General features: G+C 41.5%; 1 protein-coding gene across 1 annotated transcript; it reads right to left on the bottom strand.

Annotated features, from left to right (window-relative positions):
- Positions 1–411: 411 nt before the first annotated feature.
- Positions 412–3,587, bottom strand: LOC111916618 (calcium-dependent protein kinase 20). Its single transcript, XM_023912286.2, has 7 exons — positions 2,173–3,587; positions 1,949–2,092; positions 1,672–1,824; positions 1,415–1,530; positions 1,157–1,324; positions 856–1,080; positions 412–707 (listed from the first exon to the last, which is right to left on the bottom strand). The coding sequence occupies exons 1-7, from the start codon at positions 3,032–3,034 to the stop codon at positions 621–623; spliced, it is 1,755 nt and encodes a 584-aa protein (XP_023768054.1). The 5' UTR covers positions 3,035–3,587; the 3' UTR covers positions 412–620.
- Between the last annotated feature and the right edge of the window lie 10,031 nt (positions 3,588–13,618).

Genomic DNA, 13,618 nt, shown 5'->3' with positions numbered 1-13,618 from the left:
TAAAATGAATAATATTTAATTATTAAGTTACAATGAACATTATTTATTAGTTTGTTCTAATATTATGCAAAATGCATCAACGTTTTAGAACTGTTATTACTATTTACTTATCTACAACGTCAAAACCTCAAAAACAAATTCCGGTATATTTTGATATAGTTATTGTTTTTGGTTGCTTCATATCTTGAATCCTTTTGGAGAAAGATGGCATTGGCATGTATATAATGTGAAGCAATTCAACACTTTTCATGTGACCAAAAGAATGCACACATAATCACATATCATATACACCTCAAACAAGTGTATGATCCACCTGTTACGATACGTATGAGTGATTATTATAATACGGCAAAACACGTATTCAAAAAAAAAAGTGATACTCACACTCTCATATTAATCAAATCCTCAACATTCAACAAACAAAAAAAAGACTTTTTTTGATTCATAAAGTGAAACAAAACCAAATGTGATTATCTACATCACCTTGAAAAAATAGACATCTATCTACACAAGAAACCATGACTCAACTCACTAATTGTTTCAAATTATATATAAATAAAATTAAAAAATAAAAAATTAGAAATTAGAAATAAAACCTTCATTCTTCTTCTTCTTCTTATCTACCTTAACCGAATGCTTTTCACGTGCTTCCCAAATTCACCCTCTTTCATCATCGCGACAAATTCACTGTAATCTATCCGCCCATCCTATCATGAACATTAAGGAAATTGAGTCAGATCTGACTGAGTCAAGATTTGACTGAACCCTAAATCTTACTGATATCAAAGAGTCTGAATCTGACCGAGTCATATCAAACAGATATAGTATATAAAATAGGGAGGGAAAGATTATTACATTATCTTTATCGATGTCACGCATAACTTCATCAAGATGTATATCACCCAAACCGAATTTTTCACATGCTTCATGGAGTTCATCTGCAGTGATATATCCACTTCCATCTTTGTCAAAGTAAGAGAAAGCAGCATACATATGATCTTCTTTGTGGACTTTATTTATGTGGAGCATTGCTGCAACAAATTCACCATAGTCTATTGTACCACTGTTGTCAATATCCGCCTGAATTTCATATTTTTTTATATGACACGTGTGATTAAAGATTTACATATAAATAGATAAATAAAATGGTACGTACAGCTTCCATGAGGTGAACAATTTCTGAATCTTTTAAATCTGCACCGACTTTTTCCAAGCCTTTTTTAAGTTCCTCCATTGTGATTTGGCCACTGCCATCTGTGTCTATCATTTTGAACATTTCTTTAAGTCCAGCAATTTCCTCTTCAGATAGATTCTCTGCAATTACCTGAAAACAAAACAGGATTGGTGGGATTCCATTGTAGTAAAATATATCTAAATCTTGACATCAACTTTATTCTTGAAAACAAAAACTTACTCTAATAGCTATCTTCTTGATTTTATTCATGGCTGAGAATTGCTTTAAACGAGAAATAACAGCAGAATCAAGAGGCTTATCTGGAGCCACACCATTAGCTTGAACCCAAGGATGCCCTACAACAAAATATGATAGTAGATTTGGGAGTCATAGTTATAGTTATATATTTTTAATAATAGTAACAGATACACGTTTCATTTCATACAGATATTAATCCCAAAAGAAAAAATATATATATAATGATTTATTATACTCACGAAGTACTTCAGGTGCTGTGAGCCTCCTTTTAGGATCTCTAACAAGCATTCTTCTTACCAAATCTTTTGCACTTTCAGAAATGCTTGGCCATGGTTCTGATGCAAAGTCAAGATCACCTTTCAACACCTGCTCAAATATTCCTTGTTCCGTTTCTGATTCATATCACAATTTAACAACAAAAGTAAATGCAACTTTAAAACTGTATCATCATCATCATCATCATCATCATAGAATGCCATAAAGACAAGAAAACAGAAAAAAACTGAAAGTTCTCACCATCCCAGAATGGTGGGACCCCACTTAGTAAAATATATATAATCACACCAGCGCTCCAAATATCACATTCTTGACTATAAAACTTCCTCAACACCTCTGGGGCCACGTAATAAGGGCTCCCAACCATGTCAGTAAACATCTCACCTGAATGATTTTTGTCATATCAATCATTCCATATGTTTCTTGAAATCAAACATAAACCCTTAAGGGTGTTAATATAATACCTGGTTTAAAGAACATAGAAAGACCAAAGTCAATTGTTTTAAGGGGTGCTTCTTCTTGCTCGTTTTGAAATAGAAAATTTTCAGGTTTCAAGTCTCTATGCATAACCCCTAAAGAGTGACATGATTCCACAACCCCGACTATGATCCTAGCAAGCTCAGCAGCCTTCTTCTCTGTGTAATGCCCTCTTTGTATAATTCTGTCAAATAGCTCACCACCTGCACAAAGCTCCATGACAACATGAACAGCAACAGCATCCTCATAAGCACCAACAATGGATATTACATTAGGATGCCCTGCCAAGTGATGCATTATCTGTATCTCCCTTCTAACATCCTCTACATCTTCTTTTGTTGTCAGCTTCCTCTTGGCTATTGATTTACAAGCAAATTCCTTTCCCGTTTCCTTCTCTGTACATAAAAATGTTGTTCCAAATTGACCTTGCCCTAGTTTCTTACCCATACTGTAAATCTCCTTCATGTTGCCTGTTCTCCTTTGCAATACCGAATCTTTAAGTCCCATACTCTGCACCCGTTTGAAATTACTTGCTGGCTGCTTCGGCTTCGCCTTCTCCTCCGTTACCTTGGCTTTTTCAGCCGATTTAGCCGCATCCTGTTCTGATATTTTAACAGTAGCTGGCGGGGTACTTTGCACATCGCGTGATTTTTCAGATTCCTTATGACTCGGATCATCTGGTTTCTTATCGTTGGCATTGTTATTATTCGTGTTGTTCTTGTTCTGGGTGGACGAATCGTTGGCATTGGGAGGGGGAAGAGTGTTCTCCGGCGGCCGGTTTTTCCAGACCGCTGCTGTAACAGATGATAAGAAGCCAGTACGCTGCTGCCCCACGCAATTATTTCCCATTCAATATTTGCACCAAATCCGAAACCCTAACCCTCCCAGATTTAAACGTCCAGATCGCATTTGTTGTTCTCGTCGAATCGATGGATTCGACAATGTCGCAACACAGTTGCAGCTGGGTGATTCGATCATACACCTCAAACACGATATTCTGGTTGCACTACCGCAATCCTTGATCAAACCCAATAGGCTTTCGTTTCCGAATGTAAAATTCGCATGAGAAAATTTAGCATTTACTTCACGACAAGAAATTTAAACGTCGAATTCATGGAAGTTGTATAGTTATCCTATGACAAATTGAACGTTAGTATTAATCAGAAACCCTAATTCCCTGAAGGAAAATGGAAATTGGCAGATGATTAGCGCCGGTAAAAGGAGTGGAAAATAGGGAAAATGTAAATCAAAGAGAATTGGAAGATGGTGATGGAGAAAATGGGGGGAAATGAGAATGGACGAGTTAACTGTGTCAACTCAACGAGTTTAATTCCTTTTAGGGTAAACATCAGACTTAGTCCTTGTGGTTATACGAATTACGGATTTGGTCCTTAACCGGGAACTTTTAGCATTTTTCTCCTTTAAAATATGTTTTGTAACGTTTTTTTATCCCTCTATTGACATTTGTTTGTTTTCTCCTTTACACTCAGCTACCAATATCTTCAATCATGAAATGAATTGTAAGCAAGATTTGCTTGGAAAACATGAAATGCCTCTTTGAAAAAATCCAAATTGTATCTCCAATTATGAAATTATGTTGATGATTTTAGTGTTATCAATATATTTTGGTGTAATTATAATTATTAATGAGATAGGTCGAGTACCATTTACTAACCAAGCTTGGAGGTGCATGGTGCACACTCGGTGTGATAAATGTGAACTCGGGAATACATGGGTCTGGGGGCAGCGCCCCTGGGTGCAGGGTTCTAAAAGGTTGCAGCCCCTTGATGGGGTCAAGGGGCAGAGCCTCCGAAACCTAAACATAATTTTTCTTTGGGAATTACTCTAGCCATGTAATTTACCTCCAATAACCCACTGATGGCGTCATGAAGATGTAGGTATTGGTTATGTCCAATAACTACCATGTTTTGGCGTCATTTTTGGTTTAACCGATTTTAACAATTTTTCCCTCAAGTATAAGAACTTTTCTTTGGTTTCAGAAAAAGGGTTGAACATTAATATACTCAAAATTATATATCATAATTTCTCTATCTCCAAGAACACAATTAACAGGTATTATGTGTTTCTCAATCTGAATTAGACATGTAATTCAGATTGATTCATTCTTGAATTATCTCACTTCTGCATTCGTATACCACAAGCAAAATGGACGAATTACAGATTTCAGAAACCATTTGTTAAACACGATCCTTGAATCTATCCAAGTTCATAATTCTTGTTATTCTAATCCTTTATTTTTCTAACAAATGAGTCATCACTAATTGGATGAGAATGTGTAGAAAATTGTGTTTTGTAACGACCATAAAATTTGAGCCAAATTAAAACATTTTGTCTCATTCAAAACCATTAAGTTCATACATCATGTTTCCAAAATAGTTTAAACATCAGAGTATCTCCCAGAACCATATCATAAAAATCATAAAATATGAGGAGCGGTACGATCACGCCTTCGCCTTGCCATGATCTCCTGAAGTACCTGAAACAAAACACTGAACTGTAAGCCCGAAAGCTTAGTGAGTTACCCCCAAAATACCAACCACACATAAACATACACATAACATATCACAAATAAAACAGCCATGCACATCGGGTCTACAGTGTGATTGGGCCGTCTGTATCGGGCCTTCAATCCACTTGGTCCACTCTCTCAGTCCACAGTATGACTGGTCCGCCCACACCGGGCCTTCAGTCGGCCTGGTCCACTCTCCGAGCCTCGGCACGTCTGGTGTAACGCCCGGGTTTCAGGGCTAAGCATTTTTGTCAATATAATAGTCTAGGTCAACTCTTGTAACTCTTTTTGAAGTAATAAAGATGAAATATTTGAGTATTATGTGAATTATGTGTATTTATGTGCTTATAATTTAATTATAAATGTATAATTAATAAATAATAAAAATAAGCGTCAAAATTAAAGTATAAGATAATCCTGATATCTCTACATAAAGTTGTAGAATATGTCTCAAGGTTTCCGTACATATAAAGAATGCCGAAATCCGAGTTATAACGAAGAAGTTATGACCCGTCGAAGTTTTACGGTAAAACCGGCACGGCACCGGGAAGCGTAAATAGTGAATTTACGATAGAGCAATATTTAGCCTTAGCGATCTAAACGAAAGTCGTAGAATATGTTAAAATAAGAACATCGATAAAAAGAACGCCCAAATCTGACTTCGTATGAAGAAGTTATGATTTTTCGAAGTTTCGGAATAGCAGTGTACAGCCCGAAATTCGAATATTAGATCGAGCGGTTTTTAGCCGACACGACCTGAACGAGAATCGAAGATCTCGTTAAGGGTAGCGTAACGAGAAAAAGATGGGTGAAAACGGATGTCGGATGAAGAAGTTATGAGTATTTAACGGACCAATCGTGTCCCGGCCCGTTAATAATATAAAATTTAAAATCGAGCCAAAATTAGCCGACGGAGTCTAAACGAAAGTTGTAGAGTACGTTCCCACCTTCGCGTGGATATAAAGAACGTCGAAAATGGAGGTCGTACGCGAAAGTTACGAATTTTTAAAGTCGAAGTATGAAAATGCGAAGTCTGGTGACGTGGCGCGTTGTGGGCCGTCCGATGAAGGTCTCAGATCTCGCTTCGGATCATGCCACGAAGCCTCGCCCTACGCCCCGCGTACGAGATCCGGAACGCCCCGCGTAACCTCGGTCTGATCCATCCGACGAGTGGAAGACAGCTGGGTCCGAGCTGGAGTTCTTATCCGAGGAGTACGCCCAGCATACCCTCGGTACGCCCAGCGTAATGTCCGAGCTGCGCACCTATAAAAGGGGTCCGAAGGCAGCCCTCATTTTCACACCAAAACTCACTCTCTCTCTAAATTACTTTCTCTCTCTAGCCCATTTTAACCCCCTAAACCCTAGGAAGAACCCCCTAGCACCCTAGGGAAGCCCCGAGGCTCCCGGAGTCCCGAGAAAAAGGAGTTTTTCGGTTTCGAAACGCTGCTCCAATTAAGTCCCGGTTCTCGATAAAATTCGTTGTAAGTGTGCTACGCTTACGCAATTTTTAATATAGCTTTCAAATAATTATAGGAATGTTATTAGGTCCTTAAAATAATTATTTGGGCTATTATTATGAGTTATATCAAGTATTATTAACGCTTAATAATACTCGGACTAATTAATTTGTCGCGGTTATCGTTAAACTAAACCCTAGTGGTATCGATACTAGGTTTTACCTAAGGAATATCGTTTTGAGAGTATCGAAGCGCTGTCCGAGTGCTGAGTCACCACCTAACCAGGTGAGTGCATAGTTACTTTCAGCTTACACATAGATATGAAGTATTTTATATAAATTACGTGCTATGTGTGCATATTATCTAAATACTTGCTATCTATGCTGGATGAACATTGTTATACATGTTTTCAATGATTTAAACTGTATATGTATTTTATATCTACGAAAATGTTGGGGTAAAACATGGGTAGATGTAATAGCTGATGTGTGATAAAATGATGAGAGGCCTCGATGTTGATGTTGTTGTTTCTGTCATCTAGCGGAGTATGGATGACGACCACAGACTCTTCTAGACAGTCCAGTGGAACACTAGCAGGCTCGCAACCTGTAGGTGTTTGTGAACGACGTGTTCACCGGTGTACTCCATCCCCCACATGGTTGCCTTTAGGACATTTATTGCTGAGGAATCCCCTTAGCAGTAGTGTCCGTCCCAATGATGATCCTTAGGCTAGGTCCCTTATGATAGGTGTTTAGGGACGTAATGTGAGGATAACGGGAACGGGTAATCGGGTTATTGTTGATTGATGAAATTAATAAACTTATTTATTGTGGGTTGAAAACCCTATGTGCTCACCAGGCTCCCAAGCCTGACCCACTCAGTTTTATGTATTACAGGTAGTGGCGCATGAGCATAGGTGTGATGTTTTGGACAAGGAATTACGGATATAGGCCTGTAGATATGAAATAATGTAGTAAGGCTTATATTGTACTGTTTATGCTTTTGATCTGTACGAACATGACATCCCGAGTCTTTTAATGAAATACATTTCTATGGAAATGCTTTTGATAAATCTTTATCATATTTTTGTTTTGGGACAAATTCCGCAACACTTTCATTTAAAATGTAACTCTGATTTTTAAACAAAGCATAAACAAACCGGTCTTTTCTGGCCGTGATTTTGGGGATGTCACATCTGGTCCGCCCTCTTGGGGCCTTCAGCCTATCCGGGCCGCTCGCTGGGCCTTCGGAATATCCGGTCCGCCCTAGGTATGTTGGCCTACATCACAAAGCAGGACCCGCCTCAACCTAACCCTCGTCAAACAACCATATGCACATAAAACAATTAATCGCATAACAATACTTAACTAGACAATCAGTCTAACAGATCACATAGCATATCAGTAACATAGCAACCATCCTAAACCAGGATGTATCTAGCATATCAGTAACATAGTAACCATCCTAAACCAGCATGTATCTAGAATATCAATAACATAGCAACCATCCTAAACCAGGATGAAATCTAGCATATCAGTAACATAGCAACCATCCTAAACCAGGATGTATCTAGCATATCAGTAACATAGCAACCATCCTAAACCAGGATGTATCTAGCATATCAATAACATAGCAACCATCCTAAACCAGGATGTATTTAGCATAACATAGCAACATCGTAACCAGGATTCTGACCTAACCGGTCACTAGCATAACATTACCCTATATACCAAGTATCGACCTTAACCAGGTCACTAACATATCACCATCCAAAATACCAGGATGCAGATCTAGCATAACAATAACATAACAACAATACCCGGATTTCCATCCGATAAAAGGTCGGCCTTGGTGCCGTAGACCCTTTCGATATATTGAGGATAACGCACCTTCAATTGCCGACTGAAGAGATAAGACCAAGCTGCTCTGACCACCGACACGAACTTCACCGCAGAATACTACCAAAGAACCAATTCCAAAAATACCAAACTTACCAAAATACCCTTGGAAGTCAAACCAGTCAACTCTTGGTCAAAGTCAAAGTCCTCAGTCAAAGTCAACCTTCCTGGTTGATTCTACTCGCCGAGTCAAGCCGTCGACTCGCTGAGTTCCCATTCCTAGAAAACTCTCATAACACAACTTAACTCGCCGAGTCGCCCCAAGACTCGCCGAGTCCAACGATCTCTGAGTCCCATCCTGTCCGACTCACTGAGTCGCCGACCGACTCACTTAATCCAAGGCTTTAATCAAAAGAGGTTGGGGTCTGCGACCAGACTCAGTGAGTCCAAGGCAATCTTCAACAGACTTGCCGAGTTGTTCTTCCGACTCGTCGAGTCCATGCACATGTTCATACAACTCGTCGAGTACACTCATGTGACTCGTCGAGTCTCTCCAGTTCTCAATCCATTTAGAGGATTTTCGAGCCATGCAGGGGCTCCAAACCATAGATCCACACCTCTACAATCTAACCCTCACATAAAGTTGCAAACTTTACGTGAAACCAAAGAGATATAGGCCCAAAACACACTATGGCTAGGGTTAAGGACTAAGGGGCTTCACTAACAACTCGTAAACGGAAACTTTATGACATTATGGACCATCACAAGCCTAGATCTGAACTCCAAACCCAAAATAGATCTCAAACAAGTTAAAGAACTCCCAAAACAACCACCAAGGATGAACCAAAAAGGAAATAACTCAAGATAAGGGCTCCTTACCTCAGAGATGTGCCCAAAACTGATGTAGATCCTAGATCTATACAAGCCCCTTGGTGCTAGCTTCCAATTTCTCAAGCTTCTTCCTCCAATTTCCCCTTCCAAGCCCCTATCTCCTCAATAATGAAGCCTCACATGAATTTAGGGTTTCTGGATCTCAAAAGGGTAGCAAAGAGGCTGAGGGTGGGCTATAATGTGCTTTATATAGGGCACAACCCCCGGGATTAGGGTTTTCTCTCTTCAGCACCAATTCGTCGAGTCCAGGCCGCCGACTCGGCGAGTTGGCCACTTAAACCGCGACAGAATACCGCTCCGACTCGGCGAGTAAGCGGACCTACTCGTCGAGTCCCTTTCCTAAATTACACTTTTGTCCCTCATTGAACATTTGAAATTTGGGGTGTTACAACTCTCCCCCAATTAAATTACGCTTCATCCTCGAAGCCTACTGCAGTATACGCCACAGAACAAACCCCTTGCACTGCAAACTCCGACTTCTCAATCAACTCATGCTGTTACAAACCCTACTTCTGCATCTCTCTTAAAATGTTTTATTCTCACGTGGCATCCTTGCCACTACTCCAAGCCGATCATCGCCCTCTTTACTTAATAGCACTACATATTAACCACGTATTACCTGATGATACCATCCCTTCAAATCAGGAACATACCTTCGCGCCCTGCGAACGCTGGATACCACAAACACCCACTGAGATCCGCGAACACACTAATCCATCTTCCTTCGCCCAAGATTGGCGATAACCCTGATAACTTGCAACCTGGAACGAATCCCATTCCACCCTCCGGTTCTATCCCTTACGCTCTGAAAGGATACTGCATCCCTCAGCTCCCATAACCCATTAACCAAACATATTGTGTAACCACTTGCCCTGGCCCAAGCAGCCTCGGGCTGGAACACCAAACACACCAGGTCCAATCAATCATAGGGTCTGCTCATCCTCATGATGGAATGCCCCAGATTAGAACACCTCCACACACATAACTCAAGCCTACAACCATACTCGGAACCAAGGACCTTGTCCTTGCGTCACCCTCGAACCCTTCGGTTCGACACCGCAGAGTGTAACCCACTCACCTCCCTATCACGATCTCTAGGTCCTTGACCTCCGACTATAATATCCTTGTACCGTCCTCAGCATCGGTCCAGACTACTCCTGAGTCTGTTAACTTGCTGTCTCACCTTCCTCCGCCTAAATCTTCAATTCGGGACCACTGTCCTCCTCCTCATCTTAGGAGACTGAAAACATGTATGCGCATCATCCAACATTGCCACAGCCTCAAAGAGCATACAACTCGTATGTGTTTCCATATATCTGGTATAACCCTAGTGCTTACTTCCAATAGCTGAAGTACTTTTGATCATCCATTTACCTTGCTGCCTCCCTTTCAGAGACCCCACACTCATTCCGGAGCTACATACCTTCCTTTCCAGAAAGTCTACACAACAACCCTTACCACACCTAAAAGTGCCACCGAACTAAACTCCACTCTACACTATCCATGTAGAGCAACCGCTATTCTCGAACTCCCGTATACTCCAAATCCGATCACATAACTAACTAGGCATACGCATGGCCTTCAACCAACTCCATCATTATGATCAACACTTGGGGCCAGACCATATCGATTACCATTGCATGGAAACATATTCACTCATTCTCCCCATACCGATCCACTGACACATACAAAGTCTTCAGCATGACTGGACCGCCTATCCAGGCCTTCAGTCTATCTGGACCACTCTTCAAACCTTCAGCATGTCTGGACCGCCTTCCTGGGCCTTCAACCTGTCTGGACCGTTCCCCGAGCCTTCGGCCTGACTGGTACGCCTCCCGACCTTCAGTCTATCCGAACCGCTCAAAACCGATGTACGTCGCCCTAAATCATTCTTCCTGGGAATCTCTCCCATGCAGTTAGTTCTAGCCCTTTATGGGCTCCGAACTCCCATTCCGCTCCCGAAATCCTTTCCGTGCCCAGGCCTCACACCGACCAACTACCTTCCCTGAAACCATGGTTTGTTCCCTGCCCCACTTGTCTATCACTTGCTCCAAACATGTCACATTCTTGGCTAACAACACCAATAAATCTAAACAGCTAACCAACCCTGGATACTTGCTGTTTTACCGGGGAATTTTCCAATTCTCCCCACCTAGTGGACCAACTACTAATTTCCGCCGACAAACCGGCATAACTTGATCGACCTTACTTGAATAAGTTTCCCCCTCTTCCCCCATAACTAAATCCCTCCGGAGTGAGCAACCTCCATAGGTCACTCTCCCGACAACGCAAATCCCGAACTCCAAGGAAATTCGAATCTCAACTGAACACTTCTCGCAACGCAGTTGCTATTCCAAGCAACGAGATCATATACCTTACCTTCCGATCACCTATCCTATTTCCAAAACCAATTGTGCCTCTATATCAAGGGACAATATTCCCCCATTTAGATTCGACCAAGTCTTCACAATACCTGAAATTGGAGAATTTCCAATCTTCCTCACTACCAACGATCGATCCAAATACAACCAAATCTTACCAATCAGTGCTCCATTACCAGCCAATCCCCAGCGATCACACTTCTAACAACTAGCTGAACATTTTCTGAATCCTAGGGACACCAACAGTCCCCAACGCTCGAATGATCCCACTCCCAAATCTTAAAGTCCAAAGATAGATACTCCAACTAATGTCTCAACAACGAGCTACTTCCCTTGGTGTTTTCCTTCGTCGATCAATAACGCTTACTAAAACCACTGAATCCTGACAATGTTGAATAACCATCATGTGGGACCCTGTTCGCAGACCTCCCATATAATACCCTTCTTCCCAAGATGCTCCAACAAATATCCCGTTCTTGGCTCTAGAAATCATATCATTTAGGGCCTCGCACCCTGACTCACTCACCAGCTCAATCATCCACAACTGAACTACAGCAGCTGAAACAACCTTTGCCCTAAACCAAGCTACAACCACTCCCAAGACATAGTCTACAATACCGAAAGTGCAATAGATCACACAATCAATCCTTACCGTCCGATACAAGAGATCCAAGGAGAAATGGACCTCCAAAATACTTATGCCACATCGACCCACCTGCGCTTACCCGCGCTAAACCACGGTCGCCAATCCCGGCGACCAACTAACCCCGAGTTAGAATACAACCTGATCCTGGGGGTCAGAAGCCTGCTTAATCCTTCGAGCTCGTAAACTGAAAGGGCACAATCCTTTCCCTAGAAAACGACATTCCAATCCTATCAATAAACCATTTTTAATTCTAGTTGCATAAATCCAGCTGAACACAATCATTACTCCTTTCCGGAGTCCCCGCGACTCACATCCGGCCTCGAGCAAAACCCCCAAGCCTCAAATCTAGAAACTAAGGTGTTATCCTCTCCCGCTCACCCGCGGAAATATAACGAGTACAAATTGTCTTCCTGATCCCAGATAACTGTAGCCCCCTGCTCATCAGAATATGTCCCAGTAACAAGTCCCGGTACTGAAAAAACTCGACCAGCTCCTCCCTCTGCCGTTGTTATAGCTGTTAAAGCTGTTGTGGCAACCATCTCAACAATGGCTACATAGCTCTCATCAAGGTATTCAACCATGGCGGTCTTGATAGACCCAAACATCTCCATAATCTGACCCCGGACAAATCCCGATCACCTCCTCCCGGACGATCTCACCGACACGATCCACTGACAATGCTGGCCTATCCTGGCTGCCAGCTCCCGATCCTAACCTAAATCCGCTCTCAAGACGTCTCGTAACCACCATTCTGGTAACACACCAGAAAGGTCTCTGATAACCCATATAATGACAAAGAGCCAATTCCCAACCAAACCCTAGGGGTTGTGACTTCCTTGCTACGCGTATGGGTCCTGTGCTTTCAGTAGTACAGGCGCATACTACCTTCCACACCTACCCATATTTGTCTCAAGTATCATCACAACGCCCTAACAATATACATAAACATAGCGAGCGCTCAATCCTCACACCTAGAGGAATGCTAAATATCTCATAACTGGCCTCCCGGCCTCACACAACCCACCCATCCATGAAACTTCCATCAACCCTGCAGCACTAGCGTATGCTAGCCATACATAACGCTGGACCCCATGGACTTTCGAATATCCAATCCTACCCTAAGCTCCCAATCATACAAGAACAGAACATAAGGCCAAATAAGACAATCTCAGGCTATAAGATCTTAGTTATGTATAACCATGATGCATACACTAAATAACTACAGTAAAGATGTCAATTTCATACAACGGAAACCCTAGGCTAGCAGGCATCATATAATCAGACAATTCTATCATGCAATTCCTGAAGATCCCTAGCCTAGTACTAGCATGCTGTTCTAACATATCACATAATTAAATAACTTGTATGGTATTTTGGGGTCTACTTACTGGCTCCGGCTGATCGTACCCTCCGCGTCCTCCTTTACTTATTTTGAAAACCTTTTGAAAACTATTTTCGAAAATCTCTCATTGATTTGAGACTGGATTCACACGAATGTTCCTCCAATTCGCTCAAACCAAGGCTCTGATACCAACTTGTAACGACCATAAAATTTGAGCCAAATTAAAACATTTTGTCTCATTCAAAAAGCATTAAGTTCATACATCATGTTTCCAAAATAGTTTAAACATCAGATTATCTCCCAGAACCATATCATAAAAATCATAAAATATGAGGAGCGGTACGATCA

The sequence above is a fragment of the Lactuca sativa genome, chromosome 1 (assembly GCF_002870075.4).
Source record: "Lactuca sativa cultivar Salinas chromosome 1, Lsat_Salinas_v11, whole genome shotgun sequence".
Classification (NCBI taxonomy): Eukaryota; Viridiplantae; Streptophyta; class Magnoliopsida; order Asterales; family Asteraceae; genus Lactuca; species Lactuca sativa.
The sequence above is the reverse complement of the archived record's forward strand: the minus strand, read 5'-3'. Positions and strand labels throughout refer to the sequence as shown.